The 21,382-nt window shown below is 52.8% G+C and overlaps 10 protein-coding genes and 1 non-coding gene across 11 annotated transcripts; 3 read left to right on the top strand and 8 right to left on the bottom strand.

Annotated features, from left to right (window-relative positions):
• Positions 1-1,092: 1,092 nt before the first annotated feature.
• LAESUDRAFT_t78 lies at positions 1,093-1,183 on the top strand. The gene has a single exon. It is a non-coding gene; the product is annotated as a tRNA-Ser (tRNA).
• Positions 1,184-2,091: 908 nt separating this feature from the next.
• Positions 2,092-4,587, bottom strand: LAESUDRAFT_730124 (glycosyltransferase family 20 protein). The gene is made up of 4 exons (XM_040909778.1): positions 3,806-4,587; positions 2,977-3,580; positions 2,730-2,927; positions 2,092-2,674 (listed from the first exon to the last, which is right to left on the bottom strand). The coding sequence occupies exons 1-4, from the start codon at positions 4,486-4,488 to the stop codon at positions 2,465-2,467; spliced, it is 1,695 nt and encodes a 564-aa protein (XP_040760349.1). The 5' UTR covers positions 4,489-4,587; the 3' UTR covers positions 2,092-2,464.
• A 1,951-nt stretch (positions 4,588-6,538) lies between these two features.
• Positions 6,539-7,750, bottom strand: LAESUDRAFT_661626 (NAD(P)-binding protein; the record flags this gene model as incomplete). The annotated part of the gene is made up of 4 exons (XM_040904948.1): positions 6,539-6,729; positions 6,790-6,908; positions 6,964-7,484; positions 7,550-7,750. 4 exons carry the CDS (start codon positions 7,748-7,750, stop codon positions 6,539-6,541), a joined length of 1,032 nt encoding a protein of 343 aa, XP_040760348.1.
• Positions 7,751-8,157: 407 nt separating this feature from the next.
• Positions 8,158-9,364, bottom strand: LAESUDRAFT_762728 (NAD-P-binding protein; the record flags this gene model as incomplete). Its single annotated transcript, XM_040913149.1, has 4 exons — positions 8,158-8,351; positions 8,404-8,522; positions 8,574-9,094; positions 9,164-9,364. 4 exons carry the CDS (start codon positions 9,362-9,364, stop codon positions 8,158-8,160), a joined length of 1,035 nt encoding a protein of 344 aa, XP_040760347.1.
• A 109-nt stretch (positions 9,365-9,473) lies between these two features.
• LAESUDRAFT_405408 (uncharacterized protein) lies at positions 9,474-10,000 on the bottom strand. Its single transcript, XM_040902327.1, has 3 exons — positions 9,930-10,000; positions 9,641-9,879; positions 9,474-9,589 (listed from the first exon to the last, which is right to left on the bottom strand). Exons 2-3 carry the CDS (start codon positions 9,856-9,858, stop codon positions 9,583-9,585), a joined length of 225 nt encoding a protein of 74 aa, XP_040760346.1. The 5' UTR covers positions 9,859-9,879; positions 9,930-10,000; the 3' UTR covers positions 9,474-9,582.
• On the bottom strand, positions 9,859-11,088 carry LAESUDRAFT_661439 (60S acidic ribosomal protein P0; the record flags this gene model as incomplete). The annotated part of the gene is made up of 4 exons (XM_040904937.1): positions 9,859-9,879; positions 9,930-10,070; positions 10,248-10,966; positions 11,022-11,088. The coding sequence occupies 4 exons, from the start codon at positions 11,086-11,088 to the stop codon at positions 9,859-9,861; spliced, it is 948 nt and encodes a 315-aa protein (XP_040760345.1).
• Positions 11,089-11,468: 380 nt separating this feature from the next.
• LAESUDRAFT_405285 (uncharacterized protein) lies at positions 11,469-15,220 on the top strand. The gene is made up of 3 exons (XM_040902326.1): positions 11,469-11,701; positions 11,751-12,556; positions 12,618-15,220. The coding sequence occupies exons 1-3, from the start codon at positions 11,634-11,636 to the stop codon at positions 14,999-15,001; spliced, it is 3,258 nt and encodes a 1,085-aa protein (XP_040760344.1). The 5' UTR covers positions 11,469-11,633; the 3' UTR covers positions 15,002-15,220.
• LAESUDRAFT_405272 (uncharacterized protein) lies at positions 15,138-16,772 on the bottom strand. Its single transcript, XM_040902325.1, has 3 exons — positions 16,136-16,772; positions 15,607-16,072; positions 15,138-15,554 (listed from the first exon to the last, which is right to left on the bottom strand). The coding sequence occupies exons 1-3, from the start codon at positions 16,658-16,660 to the stop codon at positions 15,274-15,276; spliced, it is 1,272 nt and encodes a 423-aa protein (XP_040760343.1). The 5' UTR covers positions 16,661-16,772; the 3' UTR covers positions 15,138-15,273.
• Positions 16,773-17,041: 269 nt separating this feature from the next.
• On the bottom strand, positions 17,042-19,064 carry LAESUDRAFT_762724 (zf-C3HC-domain-containing protein; the record flags this gene model as incomplete). Its single annotated transcript, XM_040913148.1, has 7 exons — positions 17,042-17,083; positions 17,135-18,022; positions 18,073-18,185; positions 18,236-18,319; positions 18,368-18,714; positions 18,771-18,922; positions 18,975-19,064. 7 exons carry the CDS (start codon positions 19,062-19,064, stop codon positions 17,042-17,044), a joined length of 1,716 nt encoding a protein of 571 aa, XP_040760342.1.
• An 81-nt stretch (positions 19,065-19,145) lies between these two features.
• On the top strand, positions 19,146-19,467 carry LAESUDRAFT_762723 (uncharacterized protein; the record flags this gene model as incomplete). The annotated part of the gene is made up of 3 exons (XM_040913147.1): positions 19,146-19,240; positions 19,294-19,382; positions 19,439-19,467. 3 exons carry the CDS (start codon positions 19,146-19,148, stop codon positions 19,465-19,467), a joined length of 213 nt encoding a protein of 70 aa, XP_040760341.1.
• A 213-nt stretch (positions 19,468-19,680) lies between these two features.
• LAESUDRAFT_716802 (uncharacterized protein) lies at positions 19,681-21,251 on the bottom strand (the record flags this gene model as incomplete). The annotated part of the gene is made up of 3 exons (XM_040907279.1): positions 19,681-20,674; positions 20,726-21,087; positions 21,141-21,251. 3 exons carry the CDS (start codon positions 21,249-21,251, stop codon positions 19,681-19,683), a joined length of 1,467 nt encoding a protein of 488 aa, XP_040760340.1.
• Between the last annotated feature and the right edge of the window lie 131 nt (positions 21,252-21,382).

The raw sequence follows: 21,382 nt of genomic DNA, 5'->3' as shown, positions 1-21,382 counted from the left end.
ATCGAGATGTGCGCTGCTCCGATCCCGGCGTCAACTTCTTTGCCCTCGTCATATCTTCTGCCGCGGCTCCCGAGTTTGCCAGCTACAATTTATGCCATTCTACTGCACTGTCGGGCTCCGGACATGCTCTGAATGCTCTTTGCGTCTGCTAAAAAATAGCGCATTAGTGGACGTGTGGCATAGCACGTCATTTTGATGAGAGCTTTGTCAGCCGGACTAAAATGGGCGATCCCAGGCCTCCCATACAATGCATGCCGGCTCGTATCTCACCTTCTGTGCTCTCGAGGAAAGCACCGCTCTACTCGGGGTATTACAAAGCTACCTTCTCCAACACTTTCTGCTGCGCTTGCGGTACGTTAAGGCACCCGCACTGCCGCGCGGGACTGCGACAGCTCTCATGATCTACCTCTGCTTGCTATTCCGTTGCACTTTCTAAGTGGTGGCCTCCGCTATCGCGGCTTTCGTAGTGCCACCGATCTTATTCATGTGATTTGTTGGCGGGCATCTATTTCTATCTGATAGGCCACTGGTGATTATGCGGGGTAGGTTGCACTCTAACTACATGCTGTTCTCTAGACGCACTGCTTCGTCTAGGTGTTCATTGATTCGAAGTCCAATATGCTAAGTGATCCTCCAATCCGGAGGCTGGCCATAACATTCATCCGACTCGGGTGCCGATGAATACGCGTAGTACGATCACTCATGTCGCAAACGCTGCTTGAAGGCCTATGGTGGGACCTCTTCTTACCAGAGGCGCTTCTTCGTTGTCAGATAAGACGTTCGGACGCGCAATGAAATTACTAAAGAAGTCATTACAGTTGCACCAGCGATAGGCACGAATCCCAGCTCTAACTGGCACTCAGCCCTTCCACTGCCATCACATCTGTCACGATGGCCATCGTTACACGTTTGGTGTGTGGTCGCCACTACATTGTCCCACACCCGATTGACCTCATTTACGCAGGCGTTGTTCGTGATCATCCGCTCATTCAATCGTTTCGCGTTTGAGTTGACCATCGCATTGCGCGCCTTGATTTATGCTCGTCCGGCAATAAACTGAACAGATATTGTTACTCTCTTCCCTTGAAAGATGACACTATAGCCAAGTGGTTAAGGCGACAGATTCGAATGTGTTCTTATCTGTTTCCCTATGGGAGCGCAGGTTCGAACCCTGCTGGTGTCGGTCTTGATTCCTTTGGTAAGTTTTTGCAAATTCAAGGTAGTCTGGTTCAATTCCCTACCCTTAGACCGTAGGACACGCTTTCGGAGTTACGTAAGCGTTTTCATCTCCGAAACACGTCGATCGGATCTTGTACAATGGGTCTACCTCTGCATCCACCTTCGGTTCTGTTACCCTATGATCCTCCAAGTCTACATAGAACATCCAAATTTTAATTGATGACCTTTCCATATTCACAACTGTATGCCATTCTCTACATTCCAAACTCATATGACATATTCAGCAGCTTCGTGACAGGGTGTTAGGTAGCTTTATTCACTAATATAAGGAGAGGAAGCCTGCTGGTTTCTTTCGAAAAAATCATGGCTTTTGATCCAGAATGAATATTGATATATCTTCATTGCTCATTTGCATCCAGAGACATCGCAAGCTGCAGGCATCCTCTGTGCTATGAGCTCGCGCCACCGTCCGGGAGAATCCGTGAGACATGACAGCGGCACGTCGTCGGCTTCATGCGGCATGTCTCGGCATTTCCTAATCGAGGCGACACGCGTTTGAATGTCTGTGCTACGGTCTGACAGGCGCGAATTGAAGCAGACCTTATTACCTCCTGACCTCCGTCCCTCAGAGAAGGAGGTATTTTGTTGTCTGCCTAGGGGAGACAAGCTTCAAGAGTCCCTTGCTACAATGACATACTAGCCTGACCTAACGAAGTTCATTATCACTGGTACCCTCGTATACTGGAGCATGGTTTCGTCTATATGAACGTATCCCTCACGACGCAATCGGAATCCGAACCTGAACGATAGGCGTTGTTTAATATCAATTTTGAACAGCACCTGAACGTTGAACGTGAACGGTGGTCATCGTCGATGAGATTCATTGTGTTCTCTATGATCATATATGTGCATCTAAGTACTCGAGATACTAATTTCGTGTAATACCAGTCGAACGCGACATAAAGGGAAACAGTATAGGAAAAACAATATGAATCAGTGTGCGATGGATGAACGAATAATGGCTCGTGAATTGTGGTCGTCGAAACATATATGGTCGTTAACGCCAATTGTGATGTGCGGATAAGATGGGACAAATACATGGGCACGGGAGGGATCAGATCACGGAGCGGCGACGCCTTGCGCTGTATCTCTCACACTGTTCCTTTCACGTACATCTGGGCTAGAGAAATTGTACAGCATCAACATCCACAACATTGCAACACCGCTTTTCCAGTTGACGGAATCGAATAAAAATACTCCTGTCTCCTCATGACTGCGCAACACGCTATGCGGCCTTTGCAGGCGCATTCACGGGTGGCGTCGAAGGAACACTCCCGTTGACGAGAACGCTGCCCGTGGCGTCCTCCCGCTGGGGCTTAAGTTCCGCTTGGCCGCCCCCATCTATATCTGCCAGGTCCGACTCCGGCGTACGCAGCTTTGTCATCTCGCCAACAAACGACGTTCCCCAGTATGCCGCGGAATATTTGGTGACGTACTGGTTTGCAAGGGTCAACGACAAGTCAGGATCGGCAAGCATGTATAAAGCGTACCTTGAACAGCTTCTTCTCGTTCTCAGCCCTCGTCTCCGCATCCATCGTGACTGCCTGGAAGATCGCATCCGCGACTTCTTGCGAGTCCCAGGGGTTCACGACAATGCTACCGTTCAAGCTCTGGGCTGCCCCCGCAAACTCAGACAGTATTAGGACACCTTGCCGCTCCTGCTGACACGCGATGTATTCGTATGACACCTGCGTCGCATAAGCATCCTATTCATCACCAGCAATCGACAGGACCCACCAAGTTCATACCATCCCTCGTGGAACTAACCAGGCACACGTCGCTGACAGCATAGAGAGCACACAGCTCATCGAATGGAAGACTCTTGTGCATGAAATGGATTGGCACAAAGTCAACGGTCCCGAATCGACCGTTTATCCGCCCGACGAGCTCATTCACCGTTGCTCGCAGATTCTGGTATTCCTCCACATCCTGCCTCGACGGCACAGCCAGCTGGGCGAGTACCACCTTGCCTATCCACTCCGGATGCTGGCTCAAGAACAACTCCAGCGCGTGCAGCTTCTGCGGCACGCCCTTGATGTAGTCCAGTCGGTCAACGCCAACGATGACCTTCACATCCTTGAACCGCTGCTGCAGCTGTGCAATGCGTTTTCGTACGCTCTCCCTCTTCAGGTTATCTGTGAACGAAGTTGGATCGATCCCGATTGGGAACGTTCCGACATGCGCGAGCCGTCCTTCGAACTCGACTCCGTTTGGCATCGTCGGAAGGCCCAAAATTCGCGTACATGAAGATAGAAAGTGCCGCGCGTAATCGTAGGTGTGGAAACCAATCAGGTCGGAGTAGAGAATTCCAAGCAAGATCTCTCGCCGCACAGGCAGAATTCTGGAAAAAGTGAGGTCAGTTAGATTCCGGCAGGTGAGCATAAATAACATCGGCATTCGCCACAATCCGGCAGCCTGCATGCAATTAAATTACTCATAGTAGCCCGTGCACTCCGTCTGCGGACCTCAGAATTGATCAGGTCACCATGGACAAGGCGCATCCCGTAAAATCCGCAGCTCGATTCCGTCCGTTTGGAATAACATGGCTGACTACGAAGCAGCTCACCTGTAGATTTCACTTGACGGGAATGGTGTGTGCAAGAAGAAGCCGATCCTGATGTCTGGCAGCCGGGGTGGCTCGATCTCGTCTACCTCCATACCCTCTAGAATGCGCGCGAGCTCGGCACGCGTCGTTTTGCTGCAATTCTTCGGTCCGTCAATCAGAGTGCGGAGAAGCATCGGCAGTAGCATAAGATGGTAGTCTTGTACCCAGACCATCGATCCGGGAGAGAGCTGCTTTAGGATGGCTTCTGCGAACGCCATGTTCGCTTGCCTGTACGCAAGCCAGTTCTCTTCCTCAAAGTTCATCTCGCCGGGATGATAATGGAAGAGCGGCCAGAGGATGGAGTTACTGAAACCGTTGTAATGTCTATCGGCGACATCATCATCGAGGTACACGGCTTGACATGAATACTCCTCCTTGAGGCGGCGATCGACTATTGGGCGGTCCTTGAGAGGGATGAAGAAGCCCGGCCAGCCAATCCACATGAAAGACATGGTCTTTTTACATCCGGAAAGGGCGGATACGAGCCCACCGGATGACATCTTAAAGTGGTACTCGCCCGAGGCATCCTTGGTGATAGTGACGGGGAGACGGTTCGAGACTACGATGAGGCGACCCTGTTGGCCTTTGAGCACCGGGAGCTGTGGAGAGGACAACTCGATGGGCGAGCTCGAAAGGGAGGGCATAGTCGGCAGACGACGACAGATACGGTGGCGAGGGCGGGAGCGTCGACGACGAGAACGACGACGAGGGTAGAAATGCGGAGGAGCAGAACGCAATCCCCCGCGTAATAAAGCGCGTCAACGAGGGACTTATCCATGATGTCACATGCACGAAGATTGAACGAAAGGATTTTGATAAACGCTCAAACATAGACTTAGCCTGATCTGATATCCGTCCAATGGGATTTTCAACGGATTTCGATTTCGGTTATTTACCTTAGCCATACCACTCTGCCCGCCCATTATGGCAGGTGTTGCACTTCGAGAATCGTCCACCGGCATGCCTCTACGAACGGTCGTGGTCTTATTTGCATAGCTAGAAATATGATGAACATGCTTGAGGCTACAATATAGTGCTGCATGGACGTTCTGGACCTGGTAAGTCCGCGGTTCACTATCAGTTTCCATCGCAGGCAGCACTGCCTTCCACGGCTTCCGCTGAGGATCTACGCCATGTAGTCTCCGGCGCGCACAAGCAACGACTCACTCCCGGGCCCTCTAGTTGAAATTCCGTCACTGGGTTGTTCTCGATTGAGCCCGAATACATAATACATAACGTGAAAGCAAGAAGGGGCTCTACCGTTTGAGCACATCTCATGATCTTTCTACCGGCTCTTTCTGGAGGGTCGATGTGAAGATTCGAGTAGATGTGCCCTTTCCGGCCAACGTGTGTGATGGATTCTCACGTATGCTCGATGTGCTCAGCGGTTTTTTTGGCATACCAGACGCCAGTTGTCCGACTCGGAGTGACGTGAGCTTCCTGTAATCCTGATTGACGCACGCATGAGATAGAGATACGCCTTTCGCGATAGGAGAAATCAAACGGGAAAATAGATCAAGGGCACCTGAAGATTAATCTGTCTCATCAAAAATATCAAAGTGAGCACATTGCCGATCTGATTCGCCTACACCACCTTGCGGGGAAGATTGTCTTGCACTCGATCATTAAGTCATGCGACAACAGGGACGATGTCTCCATTCGCAGGGCTATCAATGCGTCGGGTAGGAGCGAAGTCGTTGAGGTGGATATTGAGGTGATATAGACCGGGACTATTCAGAGACGGCGTCACTACGGTCTACCTGGAGGGAAATCGTGGCTGCTGACGGAGGTCCCGTTATCTAAAACGCTGGACTTGTCTCCCTTTGGCAGATAGCATATATCCCCTTCTTGGAGGGAAGAGAAGTCAGGAGATATAAAGTGGACAAATCGTTTCAACCCCGAACAAGCGAGAACCGAGGGAAAACGCCCATGAGCGTCCAAGCCGGAAACTTGCCAGAAGGATGCGGCAAGCCCTCGAAGGACTGGCCACAGAAGTTGCTGGAACGATGTCAGTGGACGTTTCATGAAGGTGAGCGAAGGGTTGAGACGTCGCAATCATGGTGGCTCAAAGTCAAACAGACTTGGTACATCATGAAGGCTTTACGTCACTGACATGAACATTGGCGACAGCGCCCTGTGATGAGATATTCATAGAATATTGTGCAGCTGGACAGAAAAACGTAAATGAGAGCCAACTGATCAAGGATTGTGCTCAGATTCAACCTTCACTTACCGAGGAAGAAAGTCGTTCCTTGATACTTTGAAGATGACACCTCAGCAATTGTGAAACATGATCTATGGCCCATTCTCAACTCCAAAAGACGTCCCCTTCCTGTGATTCATTCCGTGGTATTTCTTTTCAGTGGTCTCCGTATGCTCCGCGATCTGGCATGGCCTCCGTCAGAAAACTGAGCTATTCCTGCTGTGTTCGAAGGTTTGTCGAATAACTATGTCCGTCTATTGAATGAGCTGTCGACTTGTCGGCCACTAAAAGAGTTGCGATCACTATGCATCTAAGCCCAAGATCCTGGCGCATAGTAATTATCCCACACCCAGTGACGTCCTGGCGCAGAGCTCGATTCAGCTAATGCCACCCGCGCCCGACAGCAGACCTTAGTGCTCACACCTTTCGTAAATTTCACGGCAGGTATCATTACAAACTACACTTTATTTCTATTCCTTCGATCTACTCGCTCACGGAATCCAGTGCCTGGCCTTAAAATCATCCATGATATCCTTGGTCGACTGTTCGATCGAGTGATACTTCAGCCCGAGCAATCTGGCCGCTTTGGATGTGTCATACATGATGTCGTGCGTCGCCGTCTTGATGTCATAGGAAGTGTCGCCCTCGGGTATCTTGGCGCCATACTTGCGGGCTGCGTTCACTGACGAATGATGTGTCAGGCTAATGTATGCGAGGTGAATGCATCCATGAATGTATTCACCAAAGTCCTGCCACTTGAACACGCCCTCAGAGATGATGATACGTTCGCCGCCTGCTTCTTCTTTTTGAAGAGCAAGTAAATGCGCATCAGCCAGGTCGCGCACGTCGATCCATGATGATCTATGCACGAGTATCAGTATCAGCAGTAAGGCGCAGAGCACCATCGTACACTTACCCTACGGCGGAGAGCTGCTTCGCATCCCGCGACCCCTTGAACACGCTATGGAACCAATCGAGCATACTCTCGTTTAACGCCTCCGGCGCGCCGACCTCCTGAGTAGCCGGTCCAAACACGTACGGTGGGTTCAGCACGACGAGGTCCCACCCAGTCGCGCCCTTGTTCTTCTCGACAAACTCCCATGCCGCGCGCTCCGCGAGCGTCTTGCTCGCGCGGTACTTCGCGGGCTGGCTCGCCCCGCGCCCCTTCTCCTTCACCTCATTGATCGCGGCGTCGTTCCAATCGAGCTCGGAGAACGCGCGCGGCGTATCTTGCGGGTGCATCACGGACGCGGTGGACGACGTCACAACGACGCGCTTCACGGTGGTACCGTTCGCGAGTGCGGACTCGAGTATGCGGGTCGTGCCCTGCACGGCGGGCACGATGAGCTCCTCTGGGTCATCGGCCTTGAAGTGGAAGGGCGAGGCAGTATGCTCGATCGCATCGACGCCCTTCACAGCCTCGTCGAACGCTCCTTGCTATAGAGTACCAAAGCAAGTGAGCCTCATGGGGGTTGCCTGCGTAATTATGCGAAGAGACGTACCCGAGTGATGTCCTCGACGATCAAAATTTCGAGCTTGTTGCCATACGAGGCGAACACCTGTCGGAGGTGCTTCGCCTTGCCCTCGGAGCGTACGGTCCCACGGACAGAGTATCCCGCCTGCAGCAACGTGCGTACCACCCACATGGCGATGTAGCCATTGGCCCCGGTGACGAGGACTGTCCCTGTCGCGACTACCGGCATGGTGATCAGCGTACCGAGTCAGGACCGTGTCGTGGCTGCTGCGTAGACGGGTTCGGAGAAACGGAATCCTTGCGAGGCTCAGCGGGACCCTTTATATAGACGCAGGTCCCTGCACCAGCTTTGTCAGAAATATGGCATCGGAGGTGCGATCTTATTGCCAACAGCATCCGATACGCCAACTAAGGGCCATATTTCACGCAAACAGATTAATCAATGCCAAGATCATTCAGATACATCGTGCACGCAGTCCAGACAGCGATCAGAAACGCGAACTGTAAAGATGTTAGTTGAACAGAAGGAAGTGAGCTGTGGCTGACTGCATCTTATAACTGATGGCCTGATCAAGAGCCTCTGTCGAGGCTTCCTTCCATCCCATACAAGTACTACCATCACAATCGAACCAAATCCTAAGCTGTCACCCAGCCCCTCTTCTTAAAGTCATCAATGATGTCGGATGTTGTCTGCTGAATGCTGCGGTACTTCATCCCGAGCACCTTGACACTCTTCGTGTTGTCGAAGATCATGTGGTGCACCGCTTTGGCTGGATCGTAGGTCGTGTCGCCCTCCGGCGCGTCTGCGCCACACTTTCGTGATGCGATCACTGCACAGAAATGGTTGAGACTTAGGATATATCAAGGATCTGACAGACTTACCCCAATCCTGCCATTTGAAGGGACCAGAACTGAGGATGAAGCGTTGACCGCTGGCTTCCTCTGTCTGAATCGCGCGGACATGAGCATCTGCGAGGTCGCGCACGTCGACCCACGCCATCCTGTGTTTCATGAGCATCATTCCATCCATATACGCTTGGAGCCAAACTCACCCGTTCTTGCCCAGCGACTTCGGGTCCTGCGACCCCTTGAACACGGTATGGTACCAGGCGTGCATACTCTCGTTTAGCACATCGGTAGACTCCACCTCATGCAGCACTGGCCCAAACACCAGAGGCGGGTTCAGCACGACAAGGTCCCAACCAATCTTGTCCTTGTTCTTCTCGACGAACTCCCACGCAGCCCGTTCCGCCAAAGTCTTGCTCGCGCGGTACTTCCCTGGCTGGCTCGCTGCGAGGCCCTTCTCCTTCACTTCCGCAACGGAGCCATCGTTCCAGTCTGCCTCCGTGAATACCTTGGGCTCGGGAAGGGTCTCCAAGACGGCGGCCACGGAGGAGGTGACGACGATCCGCTTTATGGAGGAACCGTACGCGAGGGCGGACTCGAGTACGCGTGTTGTACCGTGCACAGCGGGTATAATGAGCTCATCGGGGTCGTTAGCCTTGAAGTGGTAAGGCGAGGCGGTATGCTCGATCGCATCCATGCCTTTAACGGCCTCGTCGAACGCTCCCTCCTGCATGAGCAACAGTCAGCGACTGCACACTGCATAGCATACGGTAGTATACGATACGCCAAAGCGTACCTTGATAATGTCTGCAACAATGACGAGCTCGAGCTTATCGCCATATTGGGCGAATGCATGGCGAAGATGTTTCGCCTTTCTCTCCGAGCGCACGGTTCCTCGGACAGCGTGACCCTGCTCAAGCAGTGATTTTACTACCCAGACGCCGATGAAGCCATTCGCGCCGGTGACGAGGACTTTGCCTGAGGTGACCACTGGCATGATGATCCACACGTACTGGAGAGGGTTGGAGGACGATGAAGTGAGCGGAAGACACGGGCCCACCGCACATAGCGCGGTATATTAGTAAATGTACAAAAAAAAAAGACACGGGCACCCTTCACGCCGGGGTGTCTTATATTAGCTGGACGGTATTGAACCCGCAGCGACTTCGTGGGGCCGTTCCCAGGGTTAATAAGCCACATCGAAGCCAGTGTGGGTCAGGCACTGTCAGAAGAGGTAAGTAAAGGCCGAGATGACATCGTTGCGAAAAATTACGATCGGTGGTGTCGATTTACTAGCGCTCCATCAAGCGGATGCAAGAACCATGATACCGAGGAATCAAATAGAAATTCAAAGAGACTTCCTTCGCCATTCAAGCACCGGAAGGAAGCTGAAAGCAATGCATTAGGCAATACAGTAATGCGAGCGTGGGCGATGTCGCATTGCAAGCGTAAGATGGTACATAGCATGGCAGTGTGCAGGTAGCGTAACATCTAGTCGAAGAGACCAAAGCCCTACGAGAACCCGTCAATATATGCTGAGAACATAGCACAGGTACACATACCATGTCACCCTCAGACTCCTCCTCTTCCTCCTCTTTCGCAGCAGGTGCAGCCTCAGCCTCAGCAGCTGCAGCCTCGGCAGCCGGGGCAGCGGCGGCAGCAGCAGCAGCGAACGCCTCAGGGTTAGCGAGCACCTCCTTGATCTGTCGGTGCAACGATGGTCAGCTTAGCGCTCGGAAGAATACGCAAGAATGAAAACCATCAGAGAACAGAAATCATTTTGAACAGCATTCGTCCTTGGGACGCTCAGCATTTTCAGTGTAAGAGTAAATACACATCCTAAGGACACGAAACAAATGAAAAGATAGGTTCGAACTAACCTTCTCAGAGCCTTCGAAAGTGTAGTCAGTAGCGATGGAGACGGCGAGCACGTTCTTGTACGCGTTGACAAGCGAATGCATGACGGACACAATCGTCGGGTAGTGCAGAGCCAGGGAGATAGCAGCAACAGTCTGGATACCGGACAGGAACCGGTCCAAAAGCTCCTTCTCCGAGACGTCGAGCATGGATGGGAGGAAGACGTTCCCCTGGTCGAAGATCTGAACGACGCTCATACCGTACGTGAACGGAGAAATGTTCAACATGTTCAGCAGTGTCGCCTCGGAAGGACCGACACGGGTACCGGCAGTCACAACCTGCACGTCGGACACGATTTCAATGGTACCACGGGCGATTTTGGTCGGAATACCAAGGGCCTGGAAGAAGGATGTCTTGCCGGGCTCCATACCAGTGTTACCTGCAGGGATGGTGACATCTCTCGGGGCGAAGGCACCTGCACGGGCGGGGGCAGCGACCTTGTTCGAGGTGATGATGTCTCGGACATCTTTGAGGTCGGTCGAGGTGAAAACGAAGCCGATGTTACCCTTGACGTGGGGCAGGAGGCGCTCGAACTGAGGGAAGTCGCTGAGGATCGAACGGAGGGCACGGCGGACCATGGTGTTTTTACCCATCACGACGACGCCCTTGCCGCGGAGAGCGACACGGATCTGGTGCATTTGGTTTGAACCGACATTGTCGACATTGACGATGAAAATCGAGGCTGATGCAGCGCGTTAAGCCGGAATAATATGGGTTCTTGCTTCATATGGACTCACGGAATTTAACGACTAGCTCCTTGAGCTTTACGAAGTATAACGCCTTCTGAGCGCGAGTAGCTCCCATTGCGTTTTCGGTTACTACACCAAATCTCAGAGCGACGCTGGTATGTACATTCCATGAACACTCACGAAGAGTTTGAAGATGACAAGTGTCGGTGAAGGTGAATCAGTGCCTCCCTATGACCTCTGCAACACGCGCACGCGCTCAGCCAGACATTCCATACCATGCCATCGTCGTGGTTGCTCACCTGTCGTGCCAAAGGATTTTTCAAGGCGACTGGTCGTTGGATGTGGCGGAACGGGCGACGCGATGCCGAATCAGTGTGGCGAGAACTGTGGCTTGCAGTTGCAGATCTTGAGTTTGATGCTCTCCGGCAACCGCCGAGGTGCAAACAAAAGCTAGCCATTTACACGTGATCACTTCGAGGCGCCCGAGCCTGCAAACGACTGTGAGCTGTTCTCTCCGCTTACCGTTGCTGTTTCTTGACGCCTCCGGCCTGCCTGTCTCGACTCACGGATTTTCAGTGGGCAGGCTAGACGTGCAGCTTTTGTGTGGACGCGTATCGGTACGACCGACGCGTGCTGCCGAAGAGCATTTCATGCAATGGAATGTGGCGATGGGGCCTGCAAACTGTCCAAGAGGCGGGCATGTTTGCTAGACATGCGGTGCAACTTCAGTACGTTGTTATTACGCTTTTAGTGCAAGTTGTCGCTGAGCTCGCGCAGGACGTACGCGCTCTCCATACGCTCCAGGCTTGATTCATTCACGTCGAGAGCGATAATCAAGCGGAATGCGTACTATTGGACGCGATGCGACGCTTCATTCACGCCTCGAACGGCATCAACCCACGCTGTCATAGGCGACCAGATTTCAGCTGGTGTGGCTGAACGGGAACCCGAGCCTCAGTGCATACACAGACACCATCGGGATGGCGCTGTTGATCTTACCGACATACCATCCACGAGGCTCATTGAATCGGACGTATTGTCTGCGTCGGCTCTGTCAGCGCCAGCGGCTGCTGTCGATTGCAGTGAAGCTCCTCGAGTTGACCCACATAGTCAGCTTCACTGCCTGCATACAGATTTGGGACACTCACAGGTTCAAGCGCATGACAACTCCAGACCCTCATCTGAGCCATCGTCGGCTGATCAGCTCCGAAGGTTGCTTTCTGCCGGGGAGCATGGGCCCTCTCTCCACAAGTTCAGCTTCAACTACATTCGCAATCATTATCACAAAACCAAGGTGCTTGACCAGCTGCCGTCTCTGGACACCGCGGATTTCAGTGCTTTGATCAGTCTGCTTGGTTCGCTCTCTGTCTCGACTCCGCAAAGCCCATATTGCTCCGTGTTTTCGCATCCTGCCATCTCGCACATGCTCGACAGCGCTTTCCGTCCACATTGGGCGCTTATCCGAAGCATCGCCACAGATAAATGCGAGCTCGAAGGTGGACTTCGTGACTCTGACTATTACTGGCTGCTCAGAGCACTATGTTTCGAGTTCAGAGGCTTGCAAGGCAAGACACTTTCACCTCGTGCGTATCCTCAGTTTATGTTAATATCGATGAATGTCTAACATTGCTTTGGTGGGATCAGATGTAATCAAACGTACACGAGTCATCATCAAGCTCGCGAGACAGTACTATTCGCACTTGGAGTACCACTCTGACGTCGCGGCGCACATTCCTTTCCTAGAGATTTTGCTCTCGAGTTGGAAACGAGGACATGTCGAGGAATCACTCCGCAGAATACATGATCTTGTCTCCCAGCGCGGGCTGCGCCCGGAGCTACTATGGCTTATGGTCCTGCATGCTGATGTGAATTTGATGTCAGCACTGAAGGAGCTAGTGCTGTCAGCACTGCAGCCCAGGCTTCTAACAGTGGATTCAGAGCAGCTGCCGACCCTTCGGATCCGAACGTTTATGGACGAACCTGACGCGCCAAGCATCAAAAGCTTGGTGACGTATCTGCAGGATGCACTGTTCTCTCGTATGCTGCCTTCAAGCTTGGAGGATACATCTCATAGCGTCCTGTCACAGTGGGCGTTCCTCACCACACATTCTATCTTCGCTTTGAATGGTGCCAATGAGACGCATTCCCAATGGAACGCCCTAGTTTTGCTTGCGATAGCGTGCAATCCGTCATCTTACAGAAGAGGAGCTAGTCCAGCATCCGCGCACAGTGGTACCTTCGGGATGGCATTTGCTGATTGGTACACGATCTGTGCACTCGCCTCACTGGAACAATCATTCCTTCCGAACCTTGCTACAATCACTGCACCCATCCACGACGGCGCACGAGAAAAGTTGAAGGATATTCTGGAGGCTCTGTGGTCTCGCTGGTCTTCTCAGATTGACAAAGATCGTCGACATCCGTTTGCCCTTGTTGCCCGTGTGGTTTGCGCGTCGTTCCTACGTCTAGCAGGACGTCTTCGATGCCATGATCTTGTTGAAAGTTGCAAGCGGTTTTGTGCCTATCATGAGCTGGGGTCTGCAAAGGGAACCGCTGAAGGATTTCTCGGTATGTCTTCTTTGGCGGAAGAGCTCCTCACCTCTGCATTGTTGTGCGGATCGAGTGTTGAGGCTGCTGTAGCATCGACCTTGCAACGCGTCTCCGACGCTGGCTCGCTATCGAATGCCTTCGGCAGTGTCATATCCTCCTGGGCTCAAGTAGATGTGGGAACAGCACGAGAATTACTCTTCATTGCCCGGCGTAGCGGTGTTGCCGTAAATTCGGATGTCGTCACAGATGTAGCTGTTGCTGTTGCAAGCCACGGTCGGATACGGACCGCGCTCGAATATCTGGAAGACACGCGATTGACATCTCAACAGCATCTGGCGGTACTCCGTCGGATCATTGACGTGCTTCTGCAAGAAGGCCATCGATTTCGCGTTGCACACTTCGTACCTGCCGTCGGTGGGGCGATGCTCAAACTATTCTCCTTCATTCCCCCGCCGCGTACTTGGCATCTCAGGCTTCAGTCTACTCTACTTCTAATGCCGCGTTTCAGTCAAGCATCTGCTGCTGTCGCGATCGTTCGGGTGGTCACGAAGGCACATCCTGCATACTTTCAGGCGCCATTTTACATGAAGCTCATTCAGAGGTTACTTCGTCACAGGCAATTCCGCCTTGCCGAGCGCATATACCGCCTGTCCGTCGCGCTTTGGCCGAATGATAAGACTCTCTCGTTACAGTCGTTCATATTGGAGCTTGCTCGGCGAGATGTGTCCTCCATTGCCTACAAGCTTGCTTTACCCTTCCGACGAACCGCTCTCCGACCAGATGACATACGTCTAGCTCGTATGCTCCGTTTCCGAGAAGTGACTCCTGCTCGCCCGCTGACGCTGAAGATTCGCCATTTTCTCACTCGTCGTCGTCGCGTGCATCCGGACGCACGAAGAGATGCAATGCATGTTCTCATCCGAGCCGGCCGTTTGCGTGCGTCAAAGCAGCTATTCGATAGGCTGCGAGAGCAGCAGTCACCTGGAGAGAGAACCCTCATCGGAAATCACATTCTCCACGCTAGTCTTTCCCACCCGTCTCGGCAGAGCTTACGGCGGGTGCGAAAGACTTTGAATACATTGAACGAGCTCATCAAGACTCATGGCTTTGTGCCCGATCGCGTGACACTGAACATCTTGCTGAAGTCGCTCATCCTCTGGGTGTCTATGGTGAACAGCGAGAAATTGCGCGAGATATTCGACCATGTGGTCCGAAACGGCTACCCTACTGGTGGAGTCAAGCTTCGATATGCCGTGCCCTTCGGTACCAGCTCGCAGCCGTCGCCGTTGATCAGCGTTCCACATGTAGACCCTGGCTTGCCCCTGTACTTTCCGCGACATGTCCGGCCGTTATATAAGATGTTCATCAGGGGATTCTACGCACGAGGAGACATAGATGCTGCGCATACGGTCATTGGTATACTGAAAGCTGTTGAAACGGAGTTTGTTGATGCGCTGGGGAGACAGAAGAAAGTGTGACAGTGGATTACGAAAGGTCTTGCGAGACTCGGGGTGCAGGGACGACGGGATCCTGGTCGGCTTGTCAAGGTAGCGCAGCAGTTCCCATAGAATGGCGATACTGCTCCGCTATGATTCAGGTAATAAGGTGTCATGTACTGTATCACATTAAAGAAATGGAGCATGGAATGCAAACAACTGCATAGTCTGTAGGGAACATAGTACAATCCTATAAAGACGGAGATAACATCACGGGTATGCAGAAAAGTCCGGAATCTAGCTCCATCTTTAATTTACAACAAGCCGGCTTCTCTCAGGTCTCTCTGCATTCTCATGTCGGCCTCAGGGATGTGCATGGGTGTCTGCTGCATCTGCTCCGTACGCCTCTCGTCGTTCTCGTCGCTGCCGCCGTAGTCGAGGATACCAAAGACACGCTCGATGTTCCGCCGTACCTCAACATCACGTTGAATCTGCTCCGGCGTGAGCGGTGTTTGGTTCGCAGCGTCCCGAATGGACTTTTCCCAGCGTTTTACACGATAAAAGCCGATGACCGATGAGAGGAAGAGGAGCCAACCTGCGCATTGGTTTCAACGAAAACTCAAGGACAGAGCCTGCTAAATGCTCACCAAGGACAATGAGTAGAAGGGACATCCACTCGCGAGACGACGCGCCAAAGTCAGAGGTGGAGACGTCAATCATCGTGCCGTTTGGGAGCATTGCCATGCCCGAGCTAGTCTGTGGGATGACGGTCGGAATTCCAGTCGTCTTATTCCAATAAACGAGTTCCTGCCCTTGCCCGCCCTCGCCCTCGGCTGCTTGAGAGCGCGAGTAGAAGCCATACTGGATCATTGTCAAGCCGAGGCCCGCGCGCGAACCATACTTGGCCGCATGGGTCGAGTGCAGCAGATACGTGAGCACGAAGCCGACGAACTGGAAGAAGTATGAGATGAATGCCGTCGTGATGAAGAAGATGAGAGAGCCGGTCGGAAGGTCGTCCACGAGCATCTCTCCGTTTGCGGAGAGCAGGGACGGTGCATGTACGGTTGTCTCCCAGTAGGTTGGGACGGCGTCTGCCTGCGCTTCGTTATAGGACTAGATGGACATTGTGTATTCATTGCTCGTGCACATCATCGACGCTACGGGGTAGGTACTCACCGGCGGCAAGTCGTTCTGTGCCTCCTCCGGAACCATGATAACCTCCCCATTCTGGCCGGTCATCGCCACTGATCGCCCAGGTTTCGCCATCACATTTGCGAACACGCCATCATTGTCCTCTCCTCCGCCCACCCGCCGTGAGGAGCTCAGCTCCGTGGGCACCCTAGTGTAGTACTGAGGCAGCAGTGCCCCGACTGCGCGCCTGAGGAATGATGGACGTGGAGGAGTAGGACGGACAGGAGTCGAAGGCAACTCTCCATTGGTATTCCCGATGTTGTTAGGCAGTGCGAATGGTGATGGACTGGGTGGCGACCCCGGAGGTGGATAGTCATATTCCCGTTCGAAATCGTATGCTCCGGGCGCTGTCGAGCTTGTAGAGGAAAGTGATTCTGTTGGTGCATATCCATGCGTCAAGGGCGTGGATTCTGTGTGATGTTCGTCATCGTCTTCAAAGGCATCCTCCAGCTCGCGCTCGGCCTCTGGCTCAGAGCGAGGATTTGGCAGAGGAGCATATCCTGCCGGCATAGTTCAGCAGTTCAACGAGCGCAGCAGTCAAGATAGCATGTGTGAGAGATGGCGCAGAGATCAAGGCGATGTGCTGGGCGTCTACCACCTGCGGTTGACTTGAGAATCGGTCGTGTGAGAGTTTTGGTTGTTACATGAATTTTGTCTCAGAATCTGTTACATCCAAGCATCTGTTACATTGGTGAGAACGGGTGAGAAGGTAGTGCCGTGAAAGGATTTCGAGAGTTTATGAGTACAATGACACTAAGGAGATAGCAAATAAAGCCAGCAACGAGCCCGACAAACAAGCACAAAAACGCTATGACAATTCAAGACATTTGAACATGGTGCGTGAGATCAGAGCACCGAGCATTGATCGCGACGCATACCACCATCAACGTTTCAACGCAGGAGTCCCCTGACATAATGCAAGACATCCTTGCCCTAAAACTGCAGATGAGCAGACGGTCTCGAGAGAAAACCGGACCGGCTCACCCCACGGCTCTTGACACCCGCCACCATGGCCTCAACCGCATTCATCTGATTCTGCACTTCCTCCGCCTGGATACCGGAACCTGTCGCCTCGGCACCGTTACTCGCACCCAGCCTGCTTGTACTGGTGTGCCTAATCGCGCCTAGCCGCTGTCTGCGCGCCATGCCATGGCGCAGGACGACAGTCAAGACCGCTCGCCATCCCTCTATCTGCTCGTTGACCTGCACGGTCGTCGATGGCGTTGTTGTATGTCCTGCGTCTCCTGAAGGTTGCGCGGGAAGCGAAGGCACGGTCGTCGAGCGTATGACATACGGGCAATAGGAACGGTGTTCCCTCAGAACGTCAAGTTGTCTCTTCGGCCGCATTTTTGCCTTAGCCTTGGCTGCATTCCCGGTTGCTCCTGGGCCATTGGAATGATCGTTGGTCTGCGGAGGGGAAATGAATGCCCACAGCCCGATGCGCCGCTGACATAGTGCACAATGAAGCAATGTGGTATCAGGCTTGAGAGACGGGACAGCAACAGGTGGGCTCCCATCTGAGCGGATAGGCGAAGGGATCTGCGGAGAGCGATGTAACCTTGATGGGCTAAGCGTAGAAGTGCCGTCACGAAGAGAGGCCACGGACGACGTGCGCGAGTGGGCCCATGATGAAGCAGCCGAAGAGTCGGAAGATGAATGAGACGATGTGCGTACGCGCTCTGAGGAGGGCGATGATGGAAGCACCGACCACCCAAATAGAGATGTGATGACCGCCGTCTCGGAGGGCTCCGGCGAATCTGCCACTCCGTCTGTATTTGCCGATTCCGTACGCGCTGGACGACCCATGTTTGCGGATTGCAGCAATGGCACTGAGGATATGATCGACAGCAGCGAATGAATCTGTGCAGGCGTCTGTAGCGCGCTAAGAACTTCGTTTCGTGAGACTAGCTGATCATACTCACAAGGGGATGCTTGATCTCCACATCCTGTAAGACGGTGTCCAACGCCACCGCCCTTGCCTTAACATCCCTCGCCATAGCCAAGGGAGTGTGCAAAGGGATCCGATAAATCGTAGCTGAAAGCACGTTAGCCTTGTAACATATGCATAGAGGCATAGTCACTCACGATCGCACTGCCGGGTCTTCCACGGACAACCATCCTTATGCATATCCACCAGTTGTACGCGCTGTTTCTCTAGCAGGGCATTGGCTATGGGATGATCAGTGGTTCGCACCTACCTTCGGCCATCCTACATACCGGCGTCTCGATTGAGGCCTTCGCGTCCCGCAACAACCCATGAAACACTGCAAATGCCACATACTAGACGGTCTTTGCCGTCATTGATCCAGCCACATTTTGCCGCGGCGACCGCATCTATGGCGGGAGGCTTGTTTGCGTATGTGCTGAGCTTGTAAGTGGATAGACGTAAGAGGAATGATTGCAGAGAGGAGGGCCGGTAGTCTGCACTGAAGGATTTTGTTGTTGTTTTGGCCACATGGCTCAACTTGTATGGGGTCGAACTACGAGCGCGAGTGGCCGCACGGGATACTATAGCAGCCAAATGTGGAGCATTTCTGTAGAGGTAATCGAGGTCCTTCTTTGTACTGTCGCAGAAGAAAATGTCAACGTATACCCTTGCACAGCAATTGCAGCCACTCACGATTTAATCTCGTTGCCGACACCATACCTCGCTAGTGTCGAGTAGAAGGATCTCCCCGTCCTAGCCTTCTTTGTTGGAGGACGTTGATCCAGTGTAAAATACGACGGTCCGACCGCCTCGTCCAAACTGAGAATGGCATCCTCGAGTTTTCGCTGCAACGCCCTGTCAGTCCGCCGAGTGATATGGCCAGTAGAATTGACAGACCTTGATGCCCTTATCCGAGGATCCAGATGATATAGTGGTAGTCATGGCAGGTGCAGATGAGACTGAAGCAACAGTTGGTATAGTGGCCATGGTAGGTGTAGTGGTCAGAGATGAGAGGGTGTGCGCGATTAGCGCTCGTGTTCGCGAATTCATGTTCTAGCAGCAACAGCCATGTCCTCGTCGTGGCCGACACTTATCGTGCTACTCATCATCCTAGCTGGTATGGCGGGTGCTTGGTTCTTCACACCGAAGGGGCCTCAGCAGACGTATGTTCAAGTCGGTGCAACTGCAATGGCTATAGGAGACTGACGTTCACCAGACTCATTCGGACCGCCTGCATGCTTACATTGGCATGCTGCTATCTCATGTGGGCTGTTACGTATCTTGCACAGGTACACCCTCTAGAGAGTGAGTGGCATGATCCTTACAGTAGAGTCTCATTCTCACTGTCACGCTATCCGCAGGACCACGGCGATTGCTGGTGGAGGAGTAGACTTCACATGCGCGTATGAGACGCACTGTTCAGCGATTTGCATCGACCATAGCACCCAGCAGTCTCTCTCAATCTATGGAATGAGTAATGCGTTGAGTTTCTCATGTCTGTCACAGCGATACCATGTAATATATGCGGATACTCAATCATCTCTCACAATGCACGCGGTGAAGTTCAACGAACACAGACCTCCCTGTTTTATTGCTCAATAGTTCATCCTTGGACCACTTGTCCACCCCAGCTGCTAACCACGTCTTGCCAGCCACATTGCTCGTCCACCTCTGCGAGCACCCATGCATTGTTCCCAACTTCCGCTTCATGACTTAGTAAGTTGTTCCAAGGATCGTTTCCAAACGGCTGTGCCTCTCCCAATCCAGCCGCATCGCCAGGAACTGCAGCCTCACCGCCCTGCTCATCAGATGAGATACTGCTTCCATCTTGCCCTTCGTACTGAGTTTCCTGCCCCCAGAAAGGGACTCCGGGCGGCGACCAGTCTTCCAACTCTATCTGCCAATCTAAAACTGTTGAGGAATCCATTCTACGTAGGTGTAGCGCCGGTTCTTGCCGAATCACTGCAAGCAAGACCTCCAGCCAGCCTCCGCACGCTTTCGCGATAGATGCTTTATACCATAGCTCTCCCAACCTGAAGCTAGGATGCATGCTTTGCTTAACCTCGGAAGCAAGTAGACGGCGGATTTCATCCAGCAACGCTGGCTGTCCAGCCTTCTCATGTGCGTGATGGTGATGCGTCGCCAGCAGTTTCAGCTCGGTTCGTGCTTCTGGGTTGGACATCCTCTCGACAGCCTTGTTGCGCTTATCTTCATAGACGTCTCCTTCCCGTCTCCGAAATGCAGCCACTTGACTGGCCCAACCTAGCTCATCGTCACGGCCCCATTCATCATTCTCACGAGCCTTTCCAACGCCGCCAATTTGTGCCTCGTATCCCCACTCATCGGCGATCTGATTGCACCATTCGGTAAACTCTTGTACTGTCCACTCGAATTTATGATCGTGGTGGCGGAATATACGCGTTGTTCTGCCTGTGGGATCGGGGTAGCCGTTTCGTGCTTCCTTGGGTGCATTTGGACGAGTAAAGCGTGCATTGAAGGTATAAGATGGCGAGGTGATCAGGAGAAGCCGTGGATGATACACGCCGAGCATGATTGGGGCAAAGTTCTGCAGCACACCCTCTGGCAAATGTTCGATACTAGGAACTCGTGAATATTGAGCATTGCATCGATGCCGAGATCAGACGTACACCTCCGTGGAGACGATGCACTCCACATTGACGAATTCAGGATTGATCGATTGCAGGTCGCCTTCCCAGATTTTGACTTCGAGAGGTTCCCAACGCAAGGTGCCCGTCCAACAGTCCTCGCCAGAGGATGATTCTGGTGCTGTACTTTCCACAGCATATTTGAGATCAGCTGCAGAGATATCAAGCCCCACGACCTTCGCTGGGTGCAGGTTTATGTCGGTAAGTGGTAGCGAGAGGATATCGCCAGGGATTCCAGATGTAGAAAGAGAATCAGGAACCGTAAGAGACGGCGGTGGCAGCCACGGTGCAGGATTGCATAGACAAGAGATTAGTTCGCCTTCACCGCAGCCAACGTCCAGAACCTATTGAGAGACTGATTCAGACTTGACTACACAGTAGTTCACAACACTCGTACCATGTGCACTCTCTCCCTTCGGAGAACGTCGAGCACCCACGCTCTTCTTTGCAAGTGCAGAGGGGGATAGAAAGTCACAGTCAACTCGTCATGTCCTTGCTCGACAAACATACTCAAGTTGTGTCAATCGTCAGCCGGGTCAGATAAATTGTGGAGGTCACAGTAAATCGAAACAGAACAGGCCCGTCCCAACCCAAGGTGAAACCGCGTGTCAACGCGTGACGGACGCGTGACGCAACGCG

This window comes from Laetiporus sulphureus (genome assembly GCF_001632365.1).
Source record: "Laetiporus sulphureus 93-53 unplaced genomic scaffold LAESUscaffold_47, whole genome shotgun sequence".
NCBI lineage: Eukaryota > Fungi > Basidiomycota > Agaricomycetes > Polyporales > Laetiporaceae > Laetiporus > Laetiporus sulphureus.
The sequence above is the reverse complement of the archived record's forward strand: the minus strand, read 5'-3'. Positions and strand labels throughout refer to the sequence as shown.